The following is a 21435-nucleotide window of genomic DNA, read 5'->3' on the forward strand; positions in this document are numbered from 1 at the left end:
CCTTGAGTTCCCTCTAAAGGGCATTGCTGCCACTGTTGGTCTCAAAGATAGAGGATTCTGAGCATAAGAAACTGATTCTTGCCACTGCCGTGTGATAGTCAAGATTTTGGAAGGGCTGCTGGAGGAGGAAATGGCAACCCATTCTAGTATTCTTGCCTGGAGAATCCCATAGACAGAAGAGCCTGGTGGGCTATAGTCCACCAAGGGTCAGAAAGAGTCAGACACGATGGAGTGACTGAGCATTCACGTTTACACTATTCTGTAAGAATTATATATAACAATCTGACTGTTCAGAAGCATGGACTCTCTTGGTTCTTGAGTCAAACTCAGTATCTGCAAAGTCACATTCTCGTGGGAAGAGAATGCCATGGCATCACTTCACATTTTTTTAATGTTAAGTTTTAAGCCAGCTTTTCCACTCTCCTCCTTCACCCTCATCAAGAGGCTCTTAGTTCCTCTTCACTTTCTGCCATTAGAGTGGTGTCATCAGCATATCTGAAGTTGTTGATATTTCTCCCTGTAATCTTGATTCCAGCTTGTAGCTCATCCAGCCCAGCATTTTGCATGATGTACTCTGCACATAAGTTAAACAAACAGGGTGACAGATACACAGCCTTGTATTCCTTTCCCAATTTTGAACCCTTCGTTCCATGTATGGTTCTAATTGATGCTTCTTGACACGCATACAGGTTTCTCAGGAAACAGGTAAAATGGTCTGGTATGCCCATCTCTAAGAATTTTCCAGTTTGTTGTGAACCACACAGTCAAAGACTTTTGCATAATCAATGAAACAGATGTTTTTCTGGAATTCCTTTGCGTTCTCTGTGATCCAATGAATGTTGGCAATTTGATCTCTGGTTCCTCTGTCTTTTTTAAATCCAGCTCATACATCTGGAAATTCTCGATTCAAGTACTGCTGAAGTGTAGCTTGAAGGATTTTGAGCATAACCTTACTAGCATGGGAAGTAAGCACAACTCTGTGGTGGTTTGAACTTCTTTGGCACTGCCCTTCTGTGGAGTTGGGGAGTCCTGTGGCCACTGCTCGGTTTTCCAAATTTGCTGACATAGCTAGTGCGGCACTTTAACAAATTCCATCACCTCAACTAGTTTTATTGGTGGTAATGCTTCCTAAGCCACTTGACTTCACACTGCAGGATGTCTGGCTCTAGTGAGTGCCCACGCCATCGTGGTTATCTGGGTCATCAGGACTTCATACAATTCTGTGTATTCTTGCCACCTCTCTATGCAGTACATCTAGATACAGTTACGTAGCCCATACAGTTATGTAGTTATGTAGTACATCTAGATACAGTTATGTAGCAGTTCTTGAAGGGTGCAAAGAACATTTATTTTTGTTCCTTCTCCTCCAATCCATTTCATGGGGCTAGTTCTTCCCTTTTCCCTGGATGAAATTTAGAAGAAAGACTCAGGCAGTTTTACCAGCAAGTTCTTAGAATATTCAAGGAAAAATAGTTCCAGTCCTGCACAAACTATTTCAGGATGTAGAAAACACCCCTCAAATTCTGTTTCGAGGATAGCATAAAACGTAATACGAAAACAATATGTGAAAGTTACAAGGCAGTCTCATTCATGAAAAACCAAATCTAGCAATGTATGAAAAAGGTAGTACATTCCAATCGAGTTATGCACGGTTAGGTTTATTGCTACTGCTGCTGCTGCTGCTGCTGCTGCGTCGCTTCAGTCGTGTCCTACTCTGTGCGACCCCATAGACGGCAGCCCACCAGACTCTTCCGTCCCTGGGATTCTTCAGGCAAGAATACTGGAGTGGGTTGCCATTTGCTTCTCCGTAGGTTTATTGCACAGACTTACTAAACACCTGTAAGGCAGTCACTTTTGGTGCTGGTTGGGGCTATAGTGGTGAATAAGCCCAGGCTCTTCCCTCCTGGGGGAGTGTTCTCAGCCGAAGAGAGGCAAAGCAGGGATTACAGAGGCCCATAGCGATGCCAAGCCGAAAGATCACCATCGGAAAACCAGGGAAGAAAAACCTAGGCCAGGCCTCAGAGTGCATCCAGAGCAGCAACGTGTCTTCCGCTTTGGGCCAGAGAGAGACTAGTGAAGAGAGAGGTCGCATACTAGCTGTGGTCTGCCTTAGCCCCTTGGCAACTGTGGTCTGCCAAGCCCTTACAGACTTGAGAGCAGCATGTAAAGAAGCCTCACACCCGGTTTGACGTTCAGATCCCGATTTCTACAACCCTCAAGCGCTAGAAAGGAGGTGCCGGGGCGGGACCAAATGCAGATATCCCAGGAGGGCGGGGGAGCGTGCGCTGCCGGAAGCGGAGGCAAGCTGGGCCACGCCCCCAGCGCCTAGCCCTCCCTCGCTCCCCCGCCCTCTACACACGGCGCGGGCGGGGCCGAGGCGGAAGAGCACTGAAGGAGGTGACGGTGTAAGTGAGCGCCGGCGTCGCGGCAGCGGATCCAGAGGAAGCTCGGCGGCGGTGGCTGCTGTAAGCAGGCCGGACGCCTGCTGGCTGACGAGGCTTCCTCTAAAGCTGGCGAAGGCGGGGCCGCAGTCCGAGCTGCCGCAGTATCTGGACCCACAACGGGGCAGGTGCCGGCAGCGAGGGACGTAGGTAAGCGGGAACCTGGGTGTCAAATCCGGCGAATGACTGGCGGACGGAGCTGGCTGGCTGGCCGTTCCCGCGTCAGTGCGCGCCAGCTCAGCACGGCCTGGAGGCCTGGTGCGCTGCTCTTCCTCTACTACCGAACCGTAGGCAGTGGATTTCACCCCCGCTTTTCTGTGCCTTTCTGGGGGCGGGGAAGGAGCTCGTTCCGAGGGACCAATGTCCTCCTCTCCTTCTCACCAGTTCGAGCTGTACGGGGCAGAAGCGGAGAGGGCTAGCGCCTCCGGCCACTCCTCCTGAAGCTGGGGGAATCTTTGAGAGGAATTGCTGCTGGTAGAGATCCTCCAGCTCCTGCCGTCTTGGGTTTTGTTCGGACAACTCTGCTTCCGTCATGCCTTTGGTTCCATCCTTCACACTCTTGGGACCCGGTTCTAGTGAACGGGTATGGCAGAACTGAGTATTTGGATGGTCGGAAGCCTGTTTTCCCATTCTGTTTATGCTATGTAATATCCACCTCCGTTTCACTGTATGACCACTCTTGGTCATACAAGAGTGACCACTCTTGCGGAGGATGGATGCAGCGAGGGTGTCAGAGGTATGGGATTTGGACTTGGTGTCAGGAGAACTGAGTTGAAATGCTGGCCTGCCATTTGGTAGTGGCGTCAATCTGGTGTAGACATTTTTAACCCATGTAAAATGGAACTTTCTTTTATTTATATAAATTAGTTTGGAGAGTTAAATGAAGAAAGCAGAATGTTAATCATAAAATATTTGGAGAATCAGGTTAAACTTGGCTTAAGAATACCCAGGACACTTAATGGTAGGTTCTTAGTTATGTCTTTAACCCAGAATAACTATGCTTGGTGTGGGGAAGGGTGCCAGAGGAGATACTAGGATCTTGTGTGTTAAAACCTGACTGTAGTCTCTGCTTTGGGTTGGGCAGCATTAGAAAGAAATCAGTTTCTCCTTGTCACCCAGACTTCTCATGCTTAATGATTACACATTATTAGTATATGAGGGATGACCTGAATCAGTTTTGCTCCTTTCTCAGTATAGTTAGTGGGTCCTTTCTAGGAAAAAAGCTGGGAAGGGCTTCATTCACACCTTGGCCCACTCTAGAAGGAATTCTTTGCACGTTTCCGAGGATTTCTCCCTCTGCCTCTGAAGCATTTCATGTTAATTTAAAATGTTCAGAGAATAAATACAGGAACTTGAATCCTCCGAGTGGCCGGACATTACAGTTCCAAGTTAACATGAGGAGAGACCTTTCTCTATATTGGTGAGAGAAGTTTCCCTGTTCAGAAGTTTAGTAGTGCCTATGTTAGAGAAGTGTTTGGGGTGGAGAGAAGGGAGATGCAGTTACTGACTTGAATGAGTAGCACCTGTTCTTACAATTGCTTGGTCTCACAAGTTATGTATATTTGCCTTTCCTCATTGGAGCACGTTATGCTCAGTGGAGCATGATGAAGTGTAGTCTTCCCTTCCTTTGAACACAGGATTGTCAGTTAGGGACTTTAAGTCATGGAAACGGAAGGAACCTTGAGGGTCATCAAATCCAGTGGTCCAAAATCTGCAGGACATCAGAATCAGTTGGGGAATTAAAACCCCTGATGCTCAGTCACTACCGTAATAGATCTGAAATGGGACCCCGGTATTTGTGATTTTTCAAAAGCCTTTCAGGTGATAGTCATAGTTTGAAAATACAGATGTAGATCGTATTTTAGTTTATAAACAGGCTCAGAGAGGTGAAGTGCCATGCTCAATTAGTTTGTTGCCTATGCCTCTTTAATTTTTTTATGTTTCTCTTCCATTCCTTAACAGGTAACCGTACTTGAATCAATAGTACTGTTTCAGGTTTTCTAGTGCTGAGAGCACAGAAGTGGAAAAAAATGTCATTTGTCAGTAGTTCTGTGTAGTCCTATTTTCATAGTTCCCTGTGCAGTTAGACTCCTTAATGCTCTTTAATGAAAATAGTAGATTTTACACTAAAATTTTTTTTACTAAGTATTGCTTAGGGTTTTTGTTGTTGGTAGAATTATATAAAGGTCATGTCACTTTATAAATCAGTTTTTCAGACTTTTATGCCAGGCCTTCATAAACTGCGGAAAAATTCCAATTTAGAAAAATTTTGCTTTTGTTCTGGCTTGTCATGAACCATTCACAGGTGTCTTCCCACCCTCTCCTTCATCGTGGTATGCATGACCTCTTTGTATCACTAGCCAACTTCCTATGGAATTCAATTTGAGAACTGTTAGAGAAGCCCTATAACGTCTCTAGTTGCCTTATAAGCACCTGATTTAACTGGAGGTTCTCAGGATTGCCTTAAGCTGGTCCTTGAATTTTAGTCCCTTTTTCTTTTTTGATTAATTGTACTGTACCACTGATACAAAGAATTTGATAAATGTCTAGAAAGGATCAACTGATGGGGAAGTAACAATGCTTTATATGTATTTTTCTTACTCATTATAGTGAAAATGTGACTTTTGCTGGCGGAGCGGGAGTGATATTTTCAGGATTCTTAAGATAATAGATTATTAGGCATAATTATTATTATTAGATTTGAACATTCTCTTTTGGGGAGATATATTCATTATCAAATTATTCTTTGATAAAATAAGAATCACTGAAGCAATGAAAAGGCTATGTTAATAGTAGATTCAGAAATGGATCCTATGTCACAAATATAAAGGAAGATGCCGAATTATTTTCTTTCTAAAAATGACCCTATTTATAGCATGTTAACTTCCTACAACCAGATGACACAGGGCATTCTGAATTCACTGATTTAAAAAGGCATGTTAACAGATAATTTATACATTCAGAATTTAGAGAGACGTATGGTATGTGTCTAAGATGAAAAACTGAGTCGGTAAGTCTTTAAATTTTAAAATTTTATGCCTGAAATTCCTTAATTCTGAAGCCTAAAAATTGTTGAATTTCAGATTCTGATGGAGTACACTTTCCAAGTAGAGGTATTTAGAAAGGATAAATAAACCCAGGGTTCACAGTTTTAATATAAACTGGTGTTACAGATTTAACATAGAAGCAAAGGCAGGGATGGGATAGTGACAACTTGAAGGCCCTCTGAGAAGTGGAGTTTGGAAGTCACTTGTTGGTCCTTGAGGCAGTCTTCTGTCTGTAAGGACCTGAGACCAAAATTGGATATTTGACTTAATCCACTTTATATCTGGTGGTTGAATTGCCTATCACCAGGAAATGCCATAAATGTACAAATCTTCAATTTTCAGTCTTGATGTTTTTATGATTCATTCATGTCCTGTGATGCCAGTGGGCAGTATTTTTTATTTTTGTTTTGTTTTTAATCTTATTTCCTACTATAAGCCATTCATTCTGGGACTTCCCTGGCAGTCCAGTGGATAATACTCCACCTTCCAATACAGGGAACACAATCCCTGGTTGAGGAGCTAAGATCCCACCTGTCTCTTGGCCAAAAACCAAAGCGTAATACAGAAGCAGTATTGTAACAAATTCAAGAAACACTTTTTAAAAAAGTGGTCCACATTAAAAAATCTTAAGAAAAAAAAAAAACAAAACCACAGCACCATTCATTCTCATTTTTGAAGAGTAGGTAACCTCCCCCCTGTTCATTTACTACACAACTATTCTCATTACTGTCTTGTTGTTTAGTCGCTCAGTCGTGTCCAACTCTTTGTGACCCCATGGACTGTGGCCAGGAGCCAGCCACCAGGCTTCTCTGTCCATGGGATTTCCCAGGCAAGAATGCTGGAGTGGGTTGCCATTTCCTTCTCCAGGGCATCTTCCCGATCCAGGGATCAAACCCATACCTCTTGCATTGGCAGGTGGACTCTTGGAGCACTTGGGAAGCACCTAACTACAGGAGAAAGAACTTTTTCATAGTGATGGTTGAGTTAACCTATACAGTGATTCCACTGCAAACAGAAATAAATATTGGGCTTCTTAAGGATTGTTCAGAGTTTAGACTGTCCCAGGGTCAGTGAGTATCTAATAAGAGTTAAAAGCTCACTTCTGTTTCCCTTGTGTGTTTGTGTTTTATCTCTTTTTAATATATACTATCCATATTTGCTGTGCTGTTTATTTTATTACTTTTTTGGCCTTGCCTCATGGCTTGTGGGATCTTAGTTCCCTGACCAGGGATTAAACCCTAGCCATCACCAGTGAAAACTCAGAGTACTAACTACTTGACCATCAGGGAATTCTAGTTTTTCTTAGAAGGAATGTTGGTATTTGGTGAACACACAATAGCATGGCTTAGAATATAGGAGCAAAAATTTTAAGGGACCCTATGTGGAGGTTGCGTTTAATTTTAATTACATGTACTCTGAGTTCATGCTTGGGATTTATTGGTTTTAGGGTACACTGGTTGGACTCTTACTGGATAGCCTTCAACAGTGTTATCCTTGTCTTTTTTCCCTTAGGCTCCTTAGATTTCCAAAAAAAGAATCTTTAGATCTCTGGCTTGGAGATTATAAACTGGGCTGTCAGCAGTCTTGTAGCTAACCTGGGGAAAATCATAGAGGTTTTAGCATTCAGTGTGTAAACATTCACTTATGCTCATTGAACTCAACTATTTTCAGTATGATACCCTCATTCTCAACTGGACCAGATGCTGTCCAGTCCAGGAATCCTTTGTTTTCCCTTCAGAGCTGCCTTATCCAGTGTGGTAGCCGCTAGCCACATGTAGCAACTAAAATTTAAATAACGAAAATTAAGTAACATTAAATATTTAGTTCCTTAGTAGACACGTTTCAGGTGGTCAGTAACCACATGTTTCCGGAGACTTCCATATGGGACAGGGCCAATGTAGCATATTTCTATCATTGCAGAACTTCTGTTGGTCAGCGCTGTTATAGTCTAGTAGGCAAGGTTGGGGGGAGGGGCAGTTGGCTGGTTTTTGTGGAGAGTAGAAGGGTATCTAAACAACTGATCCGTCCCCTTGTTTTTAGCATGGTGTTCACAGCCTTTTTTATAGAACCTGCTGCTGCTGATTCCTGACCTGTTTTGAGGCACTCTTATGTAAATTGAACTGCTTTTTTCATTGCAAGCTTGACATTTAACTTTCTTAGGTCTTTAAGTCAGTCTGCATTTCAACTTCCTCTCTAGTCTGCCATCTGTATCCGTAAGTAAAGTACTCCATCAGTATTTAAACACATACAGCTGTCTCCATTTTTTTAAAAATCTGCCCTCATATTTACTCATGATTCTTGAGTAGTTTTATGTATTGTTTTCTTTACTCCATCTTGACTTTTGTCCTCTCCTTTCTGCTAAAATTCCTCTTGTGAAAGTCATGAGAATCAGGTGGACACTTTTTAATCCTTATCTTGCTTGACCTCTCAATAGCCTTTGACTGACCATTTCCCTCTTTCTAGAAACTTCCCCTAGCTTTCTGGGCACCATCCTTACCTGATTTTCTACTTTATTTCCCTAATCATTCCTTCTTACTTTCCTTTGCAAAGTAGTCTTCTTCCTTTTCCTCAACTCTTACATCCTACAGTTCCTGAGGACACTACCCTACTGTGCATTCTCTTCTGTGTTTTACAAATTTTCGTCGGTGAGTTTAGCATTTTCTGTAGCTTTGGTTACTATCAGTTGATGACTTAGAGTGGAATTTCTGTGTTGTTCTCTTTTTAGAGTTCCTGACTTGTGTATCCACCATTATGCATCCACTTAGATTTCTTACATTCACCTCAAATCTATCATGTCTAAAACTGAAGAGATGGCCAGTATAATCTTCCTCCAGTCTTTATTTGTTCCATATAAATTATACCACAATCTCCCCAGTAACTCATACCGAAGTTCTTACCCCTGCATACTGGCTTTCCCACAGTCTTGATATTTCTGACCTAAAAAATTTCAAGATCAATTCACTTCACTACTTCTCCCAGTTTTCCTTTCATCCATTCACCGTGCCTACATTTACCTGTGACAGGCTCCTAACAGGTTTCCTTTCCTGTGGTCTTCTCCCAGGCATTCTGCACACTGCAGATAGAATGATCTTTTTAAGCATATAAATTGGGTCTTAGGCCTGTCTTTGTCTTTCAGTGGCTTCACACTACCTTTATGTTAAATAGCAGCATCATTAATTTAGTTTTTCTATTTCTTGCCTACCTCTCCAGCCCCTTTAAGTGCTACATTCCCTCTCCTGCACTTCTTTTTATCTGTTCACTTTAACTAGTAACTCTTTATCATCCTTTGAACTTAAAAATAATTCTTTCAGAGTGGTCTTCCTTGACCCTCTTGCCAGATATTCCCATAACTCTGAATTTTACCTTTCTTATATGCATCACGTTTGTTTATACTTGTTCAGATGACTCTCCCACTAGACTCTATATTTTTTGAAAGCACAGTGCTGTTCTATTTGTGGAAACTCAAATATTTATTGAATTGAAATTTAATAATTACTTGTATATTTTTATAATTTCAGCCATTATGATGGTGATTGTTAAAATCACCATCAGAAGTGTTAGATTAATTTGCCTTTTTTTCTTCTCTTTTTGGCCACACCACGTGACTTGTGGGATTTTAGTTCCCCAACCAGGGCATGAACCCAGGCCCTCAGCACTGATAGAATGGAGTCCTAACCACTGGACCACCCAGGAATTGTTTAGTTTACAGGCATAGTCCAGGTAGCTTTCTCTAATTGAGGGAAGATTTTCTAAGAACTTAATTATATGCTTTTTCCCACTTCAATTGAAATTTCTTATGGACTTAGGGAGCTTTGTGTGTACTTTTATGTGATGTTCTTAATAGAATAAATATCGGGCTTTCCTGGTGGCTTGTGGTAAAGAATTTGCCTGCCATTGCAGGAGAGACAGGTTTGATCCCTGATTCAGGAAGATCCCACGTGCCCCGGAGCAGCTAAGCCCTTGGGACACAACTGTTGAACCTGTGACCTAGAGCCCGGGAGCCACAGTACTGAAGCCCATGAGCTAGAGCTCTGCAACAAGAGAAGCCACTTCAATGAGAAGCTCTCGTAGCACAGCCAAAATAGATAGATAAAATTAAAAAAAAAAAAAATTTAAATATCTTATTGATGACTACTCAACAAGTATATTACTTTTAAGTATTATGAAGAATAAATCCCAAATCTCCTTTTATATTGGCAGTACAATGAAAGCATATTTGAATTTCATATTAAGAAGTTTATTTAAAAGTGATTTTTACCTTGGTAAGAAATAAAGTAAAATACAGTACTCTAAAACAGAGGTTCCCAAATTTTCTCTGTTAATACCCCCTTAATGTCTTTTTCATAATGCCTTTAGGTCTAGTAGTTTAATTTATTAAGTAATTAAGTCTAAATAGCTTATTAAAGTGTTTATTTTCTAGCAAGCTAATAGTTGAAAGACAAAATAGTATTTTTACTTCATTCTTAAATATCCACAGTTACTTACTGGGCACTGTGAACTTCTCAAATCTTGAAGTCACTAGACATTGCCACCCATATTTTCTGTTCTAAATTGATTTTTGAAAGATTGATTAGAACGATCAGTGTTTGCCTTATTACAGTTATGTAAGTGGCAGTCACAACTAAAAGCATGTAGTGTGCTATGATTTGCAGTGACTCTTTCCTTTAAAGACTCTTCCTTTTGTTTGTCTCTGAAATTAATAGTCTCTTCTGTTTAGTATTCTGTGTGAAAGTAAAAGTGTTAGTCGCTCAGTCGTGTCCAGCTCATTGTGACCCCATAGACTGTAGCCGGCCAGGAAGAATTCCTCTGTTCATGGAATTCTCCAGGTACGAATACTGGAGTGGGTAGCCATCTGTGTAATTATTAGTAATTTATCTTCAGACTCTTTTCCAATTGTCTATATCTCTTGTCTTTGCATTCAGATAGTTTAGAAATTCTGTCAGTTTCACATTCTTTCATTTTCAGGAGATATGCTTCCGGCTATCCTCAATTTTGATTGATAATTTGGCTGGTAAAATCCTATTTTGAAAATAATTTTCCCTTGGACTTTGAAAGCATTAGTATATTTTCTTCTAGTTCTCAGTCTTACTGTTAAAGAAATCCATTGCCATTCTTATTTCTGATTTTACTTGTGTATATGTATGTAATGTAAATACTATATATTAATCATATAAATATATTTCTGTAATCTATATATTTTACATTTAATGTTTTATCTGTTTTCTGTATGGATCCTTTTTTGTCATTACTGACTCACCAAAGCTGGTAGAAGGTTATTTTGTCTCCAGTATTCCGAAATTTGATAATTGATATGTCTTGTTTGATTGTCAGATTGATGACCCTGTTTTCATTCATTAATATGTTCTTTCCATGTACAAAATCATGTTCTTTAATTCTGAGAATTTTTTTGAATCATGTATTTGACATATTTGAATATTTGATCTCCTGGCTTGATCTTTTCATTTTTTTAATCTTCATTATTTTCAGTCTCTGTCATCTTGTGCTACTTTCTGGGTACTGCTGCTGCTGTGCTGAGCTTAGTCATGTCCAACTCTTTGCGACCCCCATGGACTGTAGCCCGCCAGGCTTCTCTGTCAGTGGGATTTCCCAGGCAAGAATACTAGAGTGGGTTGCCATTTCCTCCTCCTGGGGCTCTTCCCCACCAGGGATTGAACCCGTGTCTCCTGCATTGGCAAGCGGGTTTTTTACCACTGAGCCACCTAGGAAAGTCCTCAAATTTTTAAATGTTTAAGAAAAATGTAAACGTTTCACACTTTTAAGTAACTTCAGATTTCCAAAGATATTTATACTCCACCCAGCTTTCCCTCAGTTTATATTATGTTGTCAAAACCAGGAATTAACTGACCTATATATCTTATTTTGGTTTTCCCACCAATTCCCTTTTTCTAGACTAGGACCCAATCTAGGATTACACATTACATTAGTTGTTTTGTCTCCTTAGTCTTAGCTTTTTAATCTGGGACAGTTGCTCACTCCATTTTTTTCTTTCTTGATGGATACTTTTGAAGAATATTGGCCAGCTTTTTGTTTGTTTGTTTGTTTACTTTTTGGCTGCATCACAGGACATGTGGGATCTTAGTTTCCTGACCAGGGGTAGAACCCACACCCCATACAGTGGAAGCAGTCTTAACTGCTAGACTGCCAAGGAAGTCCATGGCCAGTTTTCTTATAGAGTGTTCCTCAATGTATATTTGTCTGTTATTTCCTTATGATTAAATTCAGGTGGTTTTTTTGACAAGAATACCACACATATGATCTTGTGCCACATCAGGAGGCATATGCTGTCCATATGTCTCTTTACTGGGGATTAAGGAAATGTTTGCTGAATTTTTCTATTGAAAAGCACAATTTTACCTTTTGTAATTTGAAGTATCTTGTGGAAGTTACTTTGAGATTATTAAATAGCTTATATCTCATTGTATTTTCACCCCTAGTTTTAGATTCTTGCCTGAGTCAGTTATTTCTGAAAGGAGTTGCAAATTGTAACTTTTCTATTCCGTTATTTCTTCTATATTTATTAATTTGAAAAATCTCTGAAAAATAAGGATTGTCTCTTATCCTTGTTTATAGACTCAGGATATTTGTTTATTCTTGAGTTATCAGCCATTACTATTATTACATACACAGTTGCTCAGGTGTTTTGGCCTTTATGGGTTCCTTCAAATTGACTCCTCTGTTCTTTTGACATGTCATTATTTTTTTGAGCACTTGTTTACTTTCTGGCACTACAGTGATATTCCAGGCTCATCTTCTCCTTCTGTCCCAGCTCTGGAATCAACCATTTCTTGTTACTAGGATGTAATTGCTTCTAGTCTCTTTAAGCAGATAGAGCTAGGAAATAAATAGAAGTATGTGCATCTCTTCACTTTTTTCATGTGCATTTCTAGATCTGTACCTGTGTGTAAATGTGTATAAAACACCATGAGTTCATGTGGATACCACAAAATGTAGCTTCTTTCACCAACATTCTGAAACCTAGCTCTGATTATCTACAACATATTTACTTACTTGTTCAATTTTTGAATACTGAGAATGTAGGTTAAGAATTAACTCACTCTTCTGTGAAAAGCAAATTTGTTAATTAAAGAACAGTATTTGTATACAATCCTTTTGTTTCTGGGGTGTGAAAGTGAAAAAGTGAAAGTCACTCAGTCGTGTCCGACTCTCTGTGACCCCATGGACTGTAGAATCCATGGAATTCTCCAGGCCAGAATACTGGAGTGGGCAGCCTTTCCCTTCTCCAGGTTATCTTCCCAACCCAGGGATCAAACCCAGGTCTCCCATATTGCAGGGAGAGTCTTTACCAGCTGAGCCACAAGGGAAGCCCAAGAATACTGGAGTGGGTAGCCTATCCCTTCTCCAGCGGATCTTCCTGATCCAGGACTTGAGCTGGGGTCTCCTGCATTGCAGGCAGATTCTTTACCAACTGAGCTATCTGGATGTATACAGTCAGATTGGCTAATTCTTTTCTGCTATATTCTTTCAGTGTGGTTATTTATTTTTGATACAGTTAGGCTCATTTGTTGTTATTTCTGTTTCATTTTAATTATATGTATATTTTTAAATTATATGAAACATTAGCATAGTCCTGAAAAGTCAGAACTTCACAAAAAAGGTGAATCTGAGAAGCACCACTCCCTCCTCATTCCTTCTACATTTTCCTATTCCTCATTCTTTTCACCCTATTCCCATCTACCATGCCCTGTAGGTAACTATTCTCATTAGTTTTTGGTTTGTCTTCCTGTTAATTGATTTGGGGGCACAAAAGGGCAGATACATGTATACTATTTTCTCTTTTATGAAAGGTGGCTGTATATAGTATAGTAAAGAATTTAAGCCTGTGCAGGATGAAAGTGTTTATCCTTGGCTTTTAAGAAGTAATCTCTAAATCCTCAGAATGCAACGTCTGATTCGCCTGGGGGCTTGTGTCACTGGTAGTCTAACAATATAATTTAGAATGGGATTGGCCCCACCAGAAAAAGCCAGCAGTGTGATTTAGTGTAATGACTTTGACATCAGTGGATCTCCGGGGGAGTTAAAGATTGAGCTCTGTCATGTGAGCAGTCGGTTACGCCTGTGAACCCCAATAAAAATTCTGGGCGTCCAGACTTCAATGAGCCTCACTGGATTGCAGTTCTTGTCACATTTAGTCATGCATTAATGCTGGGAGAGTAATGCTGTCTCTACTCCATGGGGAGAGGACAACTGGAAGCTACGCATTTGTTACTTCTGGACTCTCTTCAGTATGTACCTCTTCACTTGGGTGATTTTAATCCACATTCTTCAACTGTAATAAGCCATAACTATTAATTTAACAGTTTTCAGTGAGTTCTGTGAGTCCTTTTGATAAATTATCAAATCTGGGGGTGGTTTTGGAAACTCCCTGAACTTTCAGCTGTTGTCAGAAGTGGAAGTGATCTTGGGTGGACTGTTTTCTCTAACTGCACTCTTGGCTAAACTATTGCAGTGGCATATCACTGACGCTCATTTGAACTTTGCTTTTATCATTCAGCCTGGAGAGGACTCCATGTTCATAGACCTTATCCTCATCCTGTTACAGCTTCATCCACTGTGTGGATGAACCACGGTCTCTGCTCCCACTGTCCTATTCATGGGCACTGACATTGTTTCCAGTATTTTGCAACTACAAACATTGCGGTGAATAACCTTGTCCTGTGGGTTTTCATTATTATCTTCAAGGTAGATTCCTAAAAACAGAGTTGTTGGATTAAAAGGTAAGTATTTGTATGATTTTGTTAGATATTACCAAGTTCCTCCTCAAAATGACTTTATCAATTTGTATTCCCACAAGGAAAGTATAAAAGTTTTTTTTCTCCCACCAACAGTATATGTTGTAATAACTTTTGCCAAAAGTTTTGAAGTATGATTGACATACTAGTTTCAGATGTACAACATAATGATTTAATATTTGTGTGCTTTCCAAAATGAATACAATAAATCTAGCTAAATCCATTACCATACATGGCTCCCCACCTCCCCAATTTTTTTCTTGTGATGAAGGTTAGATTTACTCTCAGCAACTTTCAAATACGCAGTATAGTATTACTAACTGTAGTCACCATGCTGTACATTACATCATCATGAATGACTTGTTTATTTATGGAAGTTCGTGCATTTAACTCCCTTTACCCATTTTACCTATCTCCCAAGCCCCCTTGACAGTTTTTTAATGCGTGAAGTTGAACATGCTGTGTTCAAAGGACATTTAAAAATCCTTATTTTTGAATTGTTTCCTTATGTCTTTTTTCCATTTTTTCATCAGCCTTTATTGTTCAATTTTAAATAGTAGTAATATTTATAATATAGGTAATATAACTTATATAAATAATGTAAGTAATATTAGCCCCATTTTAAGCTAAGCCTAAGCCTTTTGTTGTTTTTCATCCTTCCTTTTAAAAATGTAACATATTCTTTTTTCCCCAGTGGCTGCAATATTTTCTTCCTTGAGGGAGGTACTGGTTTTTTTTTTCCTCTCTTTTTTTTAAAAAAAAACATAATGTAGTAAAGTATACATAGCATAAAATTTACCATTTTAATCATTTTTAGATATATGGTTCAGTGGCATTAAATATGCTCACATTGTTGTGCAACCATCACCGCCATCCATCCTCAGACCCATCTTCATTTTCCTAAACTGAAATTCTTTTCATTAAACAATAACTTCCCTTCTCTCCCCTCCTCATTTTTAAAAAAATAATATTTATTTGGTTGCACTGGTTCTTCATTGCTTCGAGCGGGCTTTCTCTAGTTGTGGTAAGCAGGAGCTACTCTTCGTTATGGTGTGCTGGCTTCTCATTATATGGCTTCTTTTGTTGGGGAGAATGGGCTCTAGGCCCTTGGGCCTCAGTAGTTATGGCTCATGGGCTCTAGGGCGCGGACTCAGCTGTTGTGGCACAGCTGCTTGGTTGGTCCAGGGCATAAGGAATCTTTCCAGACCAGGGATTGAACCCCTATCCGCTGCATTGGCAGGCAGATTCCTATCCACTGTACCAACAGGAAAGTAAGTCCTCCTTGGGTTTTTTAAGTTAGCTTTTCTAAATATGCTTTCAGTTTTATCTGTTTGTTTTGGTCTACTTTTTATCCCTAGAAGTCTGGTGATTCTTGGTTATGCTGTCATTGAACCACTAAGAAGTTACTTGGAAATTCTGAGCTTGTGGTGGGACTTGTCAGCTATAGGGTACACTGTGAGCCATGCTGGGCCATTTTGTGGGGGAATATTTGTATTTATGTATTCTCTTGTGTATTAATCAAATTCTCCAAAGAATAATCTTCCAATCTCTTGCTTGGATGGATAAGATAGCTTGCTCGGGTTTGGGGAGATGAGTGGGAAAGTGTTGAGGGGCTTAGGATCAATATATAATTCCTATAATTCCATTTTCCTTCTGTTCCTGGGATCCCCTTGTCTGTACAACTTCCTTTCTGAAGGAGCAACTTACAGTCTTGGATAGGGGAAGGATTTGGGGTCTCACTGTTTCTTAAACTTGGAAGTTATTATTTGGGCCTGTGTCCTTGTGGCATCCCCAAATATCAGTATACTGTTGGTCTTTTCTCTTTGAATGATCTGTCGCTGCCCCACCCCTCGCTCACTCCCAGAACTGATCTCTTTGAGGGTACACACCTTTCTGGGAACTCAATGGGGAAAGAGATTCAGGAGGAATTCACTATGTAAAACTATCCTCATGGATAATGAAGATGTGGTACATATATTAAATGGCATATTACTCAGCCATTAAAAAGAATGAAATAAGGCCATTTGCAGCAACATGGATGGCCCTAGAGAGTGTCATACTGAATGAAGTAAGTCAGACAGAAAAGAAGAAAAATCATATGACATCCCTTACATGTGGAATCTAAAAAGAAGTGATACAAATGAACTCACAAAACAGAAAGCTACTCACAGACTTAGAAAAGGAACTTATGGTTGCCTGGTGGGGGTGGAGGGATAGTTAGGAACTTTGGAAAGGTCATGTACACACTTCTATATTTAAAATGGATAACCAATAAATAGCTATTGTATAGCACATGGGACTCTGCTCAATGTTATGTGCCAGCCTTGATGGGAGGGACGTTTGGGAGAGAATGGATACATGTATATGTATGGCTGAGTCCCTTAGCTTGTTAATTGGCTGTGTGTGTAGGCATTAGTTGCTCAGTCGTATCCCCCAATACAAAGTGTTTTTGGTGTTAAATAAAAAGTCACGAGCAAAAAAACAAACAACTAAGTTATTCTCTTGTTTGTACCCCTGCTCTTAGTTATATATGATGCACCTGACTGTTCTGGCTCATTCCTCTGAGAAAGTGAAATTGACCATCTACCATGGTAGGGGAAGGGATCTTGGAGTCTAACTGCTGCTTATTCAGACTTTCAGCCAGTCCTTCTTTTTTCTGCTCTCCTCATTCCCTGACCTTCATGGGTATTGTTGTTCTGCTTCCTGAGCCTCTCTGAGGTCCTGTAACTTGCTACTTGGCTTCCTCTACTTCTGGCTTAGATTTCAGCTCTTTTGGCCTGCTCTGTCTATTATTAGTCATTCATCTGCTTTTTTCTTTCAACAGTTTTATTGCTCTTGCCTCCTTTTTTGTTGTCATTGAGGGTTTTGACCTTTTTTAAAACTCCATTTCTGTCATCTTAATGAAATTTGTAGAGAGAACAGAGGTAAGCATGTGTTCAGTCCTCCTTATTTCCTTTTCCTCCAGAGAAAACTAATGCACAGAAAGGTAATACAGCTTTTCCTAGTAAGCTCCTATTAATAGTAGCTGAGATTAGGATACTGGTTTTTCACTTCTTCTGTTAGACCTGCAATGGATGGTGCCTTTCTTTCTAGGTTAAAGAAACTTCAGTGGTGTTCAGTTCAGTCCAGTCGCTCAGTCGTGTCCGACTCTTTGCGACCCCATGAATCGCAGCACGCCAGGCCTCCCTGTCCATCACCAACTCCCGGAGTTTACTCAGACTCATGTCCATCGAGTCGGTGATGCCATCCAGACATCTCATCCTCTGTTGTCCCCTTCTTCTCCCGCCCCCAATCCCTCCCAGCATCAGGGTCTTTTCCAACGAGTCAACTCTTCGCATGAGGTGGCCAAAGTATTGAAGTTTCAGCTTCAGCATCAGTCCTTCCAATGAACACCCAGGACTGATCTCCTTTAGGATGGACTGGTTGGATCTCCTTGCAGTCCAAGGGACTCTCAAGAGTCTTCTCCAGCACCACAGCTCAAAAGCATCAATTTTTCGGCACTCAGCTTTCTTCACAGTCCAACTCTCACATCCATACATGACCACTGGAAAAACCATAGCCTTGACCAGACGGACCTTTGTTGGCAAAGTAATGTCTCTGCTTTTTAATATGCTATCTAGTGGTGTTAGATCTTATTAAATCTGAGGGGAAATTATGTTTGATTTTGACCATCATTTTCATCTACCCTTTCCTATAAGTGTGTTTCTAAAGTTCATACACAGATACATGTACCTGTGTTGATTCTTTTTTCTTATATTCACATGACTGCGAGAACTGTAACTGGACGAGAGCACATGATAGGGTCCTGTCTTTGCATAGTCATTCAGAAAGTCTTTGACTAAGAGGAGGCTGGTCTCCCTTTTGAGGCACTGACTGCATGCATTTATTGACTATCTGCCTGTGGATGACAGTTTACAGAGTAAAAGTCCCTGCCTTGCCTTCCCTTTGTATTTCCTTCCTTACAAAATTTGTTGTATGGAACAAATTGTTTTGATAGAGACTCAGTTTTAAATGGTGTCTGGTTGCATCTCCCTTCTCCATCCTTCATTTTACAAATGAGAACACAGAATTCAGGTGACTTGCTTAAAGTCACTTAGCTAATGAGAGACAAAGCTAAATCTTACAGATTCTCTCCTGACTCCCCTGCCCTTTCTGCTTCATCAGAAACTGGCTGCATGTTGGGAAATGATTATTGAAACTTGTTTCTATCAGAGGCAGACACAGTAAATGGGGTTATGTTGGAGCAGTCAGTCATGTCTTCCGTTATCCCTCATTTTCATTGTAGGAAAAGCCTTGATCAGGTGGGATTTCATTATATCTTATATTGAGTGTCATATGCTTTTTTTCAATTTTCTAAAGTTTGCTGTGAATATATCATAATGACCTTATTTTTCGGGCAGAAGTAAAAGTTTTCTTTCTCTTCTTTACAGCTGCATACAGATCTCATTATGCATCAGAAAAATGAAAAAACAGAGGAAAATTCTATGGAGGAAAGGAATCCACTTGGCCTTTTCTGAGAAATGGAATACTGGGTTTGGAGGCTTTAAGAAGTTCTACTTTCACCAACACTTGTGCATTCTGAAAGCCAAGCTGGGAAGGCCAGTTACTTGGAGCAGGCGTTTGAGGCATTTCCAGTGCAGAAAGAAGGCCCTTCAAATCCAGAAAACATGGATCCAAGATGAACCACTTTTTGCAAAGACAAAAGGCAACGTGGCTGTCCAGAATCTTTGTACTTTCTCCTCTAAAGTGAAAAGAAAGGACACCAAGCACTTCATTTCCTCCTCAAGGACCTTCCTGAAACTCCAGGCAGAGAAGTTGCTGTCATCAGCAAAGAACTCTGATCATGAATATTCTGGAGAGAAAAGTCTCTTGAAGGCAGCTGTTGACTTATCAGTGAATAGTGTTTTAGGTCAGGCCAATGGTCACAGACCTAGGACGGAGCCACAAGCTTCTGATTTTCCTATGAAGTTCAATGGGGAGAGCCAGAATCCAGGTGAGAGTGACAGAATTGTGGTCACCTTAAGCAACCATAAGAGAAAGCGCTTTTGTTATGGCTGCTACCCAGGGCTGGAGCACCACAGGAACGGGGGACCCTTGATTCCAAAAAAATTTCAACTTAACCAACATAGAAGAATAAAAGTATCTCCTCATATGATGTATGAGAAATTATCCATGATTAGATTTCGGTACAGGATTCTCAGATCCCAGCACTTCAGAACAAAAAGCAAAGTTTGCAAGCTAAAAAAAGCCCGGCAAAGCTGGGTTCAGGTTACTGGGGACCATCAAGAGACCCTGAGGGAGAACGGTGAGGGTGGCAGTTGCAGCCCATTCCCTTCCCCGGAGCCTAAAGACCCTTCTTGTCAGCATCAACCATACTTTCCAGATATGGACAGCGATGCTGTGGTGAAGGGAAAGAACTCTCATGTGCCTGAGGGCCACACTAAAGGAAGCCCTCTCTTGGACAAGGAGCTTAGTTTAGATGAAGCATTCCCTGACCAACAGAATGGCAGTGCTACATACACCTGGGACCAGTCACCCTGTTCCTCTCCTAAATGGGAGTATACAGAGCTGATTCATGACATCCCCTTACCAGAACATCATTCTAGTAACATGTTCATCTTGGAAACTGAGAGAGAAGTTATGACTCTGGGTCAGGAAAATCGGACAAGTCCTGTCAGTGATGACAGAGTAAAACTGTCAGTGTCCGGGACAGATCAGTCTGTGAGGAGTGTAGGTGGGCCTGTGTCTGAAGAGACTGTTCAAAATGAGATCTCGTGCCAGATGGATGAGGATGGCTCTTTCAAGCAGAATATTCTTAGTTCTAAGTTGCTGGACCACCCTTACTGTAAAAGTCCACTGGAGGCTCCTCTGACGTGCAGTGGACTCAAACTAGAAAATCAAGTGGGAGGTGGGAAGAACAGTCAAAAAGCCTCTCCAGTGGATGATGAACAGCTGTCAATCTGCCTTTCTGGTATGCACTCTTCCTTTATTTTCCCCCAATCTCCAGCCCACACCTGCTGTATGTTATCTTTTCTAGGAGTCCTTTCCTTTTTCCTTCCACAAGTTTCCCTTTAAGCAATTAGACATTTTTCTTTTATTTTATTATATAGATGTTCCATAGTTTTGATGTGATTTTTGATCGACGACACTTATGTTGCTTCTAGTTGTTCCCTTCTATAAACAGTGGTACAATGAAATTACTTCTTTGTACTTATATGATTGTTTCTGTAAGTTAAATTCCTAGTAGTAGAAATAATGGTGAAAGAATACTTACACTTAAAACTTTAAGAGAATTGTTAAATTATCCATTCACAATTAAACCAGTTTGCAGTTGTGAAATTTTGCCAGTCTCATAGATCACATGAGAAATGTTTTAATTTGCCTTTTTAAGTTTAAAATTTGAGCGTATTTTTCTATAGTTGCTTGCCATTTTTTGCTTGTATATAATTTTGACTATTTTCCTATTGGATTGTTTATATTTTGTTTAGTATATGACAAGCTCCTGTGTACCAGTGCTGGCTCTAAGAATGTGGAAACAAACAGGATACGGTGATCTTACCCTCATAGTCTTTAGTATCATTATAATTTTAAAGGTTTTAAATTAAATTTTTGTAAAAGACCTCAGTACCCTGACTTTGTATATAATATTTTTGTCTAACAGAAAATTTCAACTCTTACATGGTAAAATGTGTCTGTCTTTCCTTTATGGCTCAAGTTTTTACATCATGCTCTAATGTCTTCCTGTCAAAATCTGCCCCGTGAAGTTGTTTGGTATAAACACTTCTGGCAGACAGCACAGCAGTATCAGTCTTTGACCCATTCTCCTTTTTGCCATCTAGCTAAGATATGGAAGAGTACAAATATATTTGTAGAGGGACATTACTTATAGTATTGTCTTAGTAGTACAACACTGGAGATAACTACAACAAATGTTGCTATCGACTTAACAATTTATGGCATGTCCAGGCAGTATACCATGAAGCTGTTAAAGAATAAATTTGATCTGTATCTTGATACTGACCATTGTCTATATAAAATGAAAAAAGCAAGTAGCAGAACAGGAGGCCATTTTGTTAAAAAATACATATGCACATATGAGTGCATGTATATATGTATGCACATGCATTTGTATAGGATGTGACTGATTGGTTGATTTAGTCGCCAAGTCATGTCTGA

The 21435-nt window shown here is 40.2% G+C and overlaps 1 protein-coding gene across 4 annotated transcripts in view; it reads left to right on the plus strand.

Annotated features, from left to right (window-relative positions):
* Positions 1-2434: 2434 nt before the first annotated feature.
* SENP5 (SUMO specific peptidase 5) overlaps positions 2435-21435 on the plus strand; it is a 46567-nt gene continuing 27566 nt past the window's right edge. For 2 of the 4 annotated variants that reach the window (XM_065943310.1, XM_065943313.1), the window contains exons 1-2: positions 2435-2591; positions 18690-20230. In XM_065943310.1, the coding sequence (XP_065799382.1) occupies positions 18721-20230 (1510 nt within the window). In that variant the 5' untranslated portion in view covers positions 2435-2591; positions 18690-18720. Of the gene's footprint in view, positions 2592-14021; positions 14245-18689; positions 20231-21435 lie in introns of all 4 variants that reach the window. The other 2 variants (XM_065943311.1, XM_065943312.1) reach the window with 2 other exon arrangements.

Source organism: Muntiacus reevesi, chromosome 8 (genome assembly GCF_963930625.1).
Source record: "Muntiacus reevesi chromosome 8, mMunRee1.1, whole genome shotgun sequence".
NCBI classification, from domain to species: Eukaryota; Metazoa; Chordata; class Mammalia; order Artiodactyla; family Cervidae; genus Muntiacus; species Muntiacus reevesi.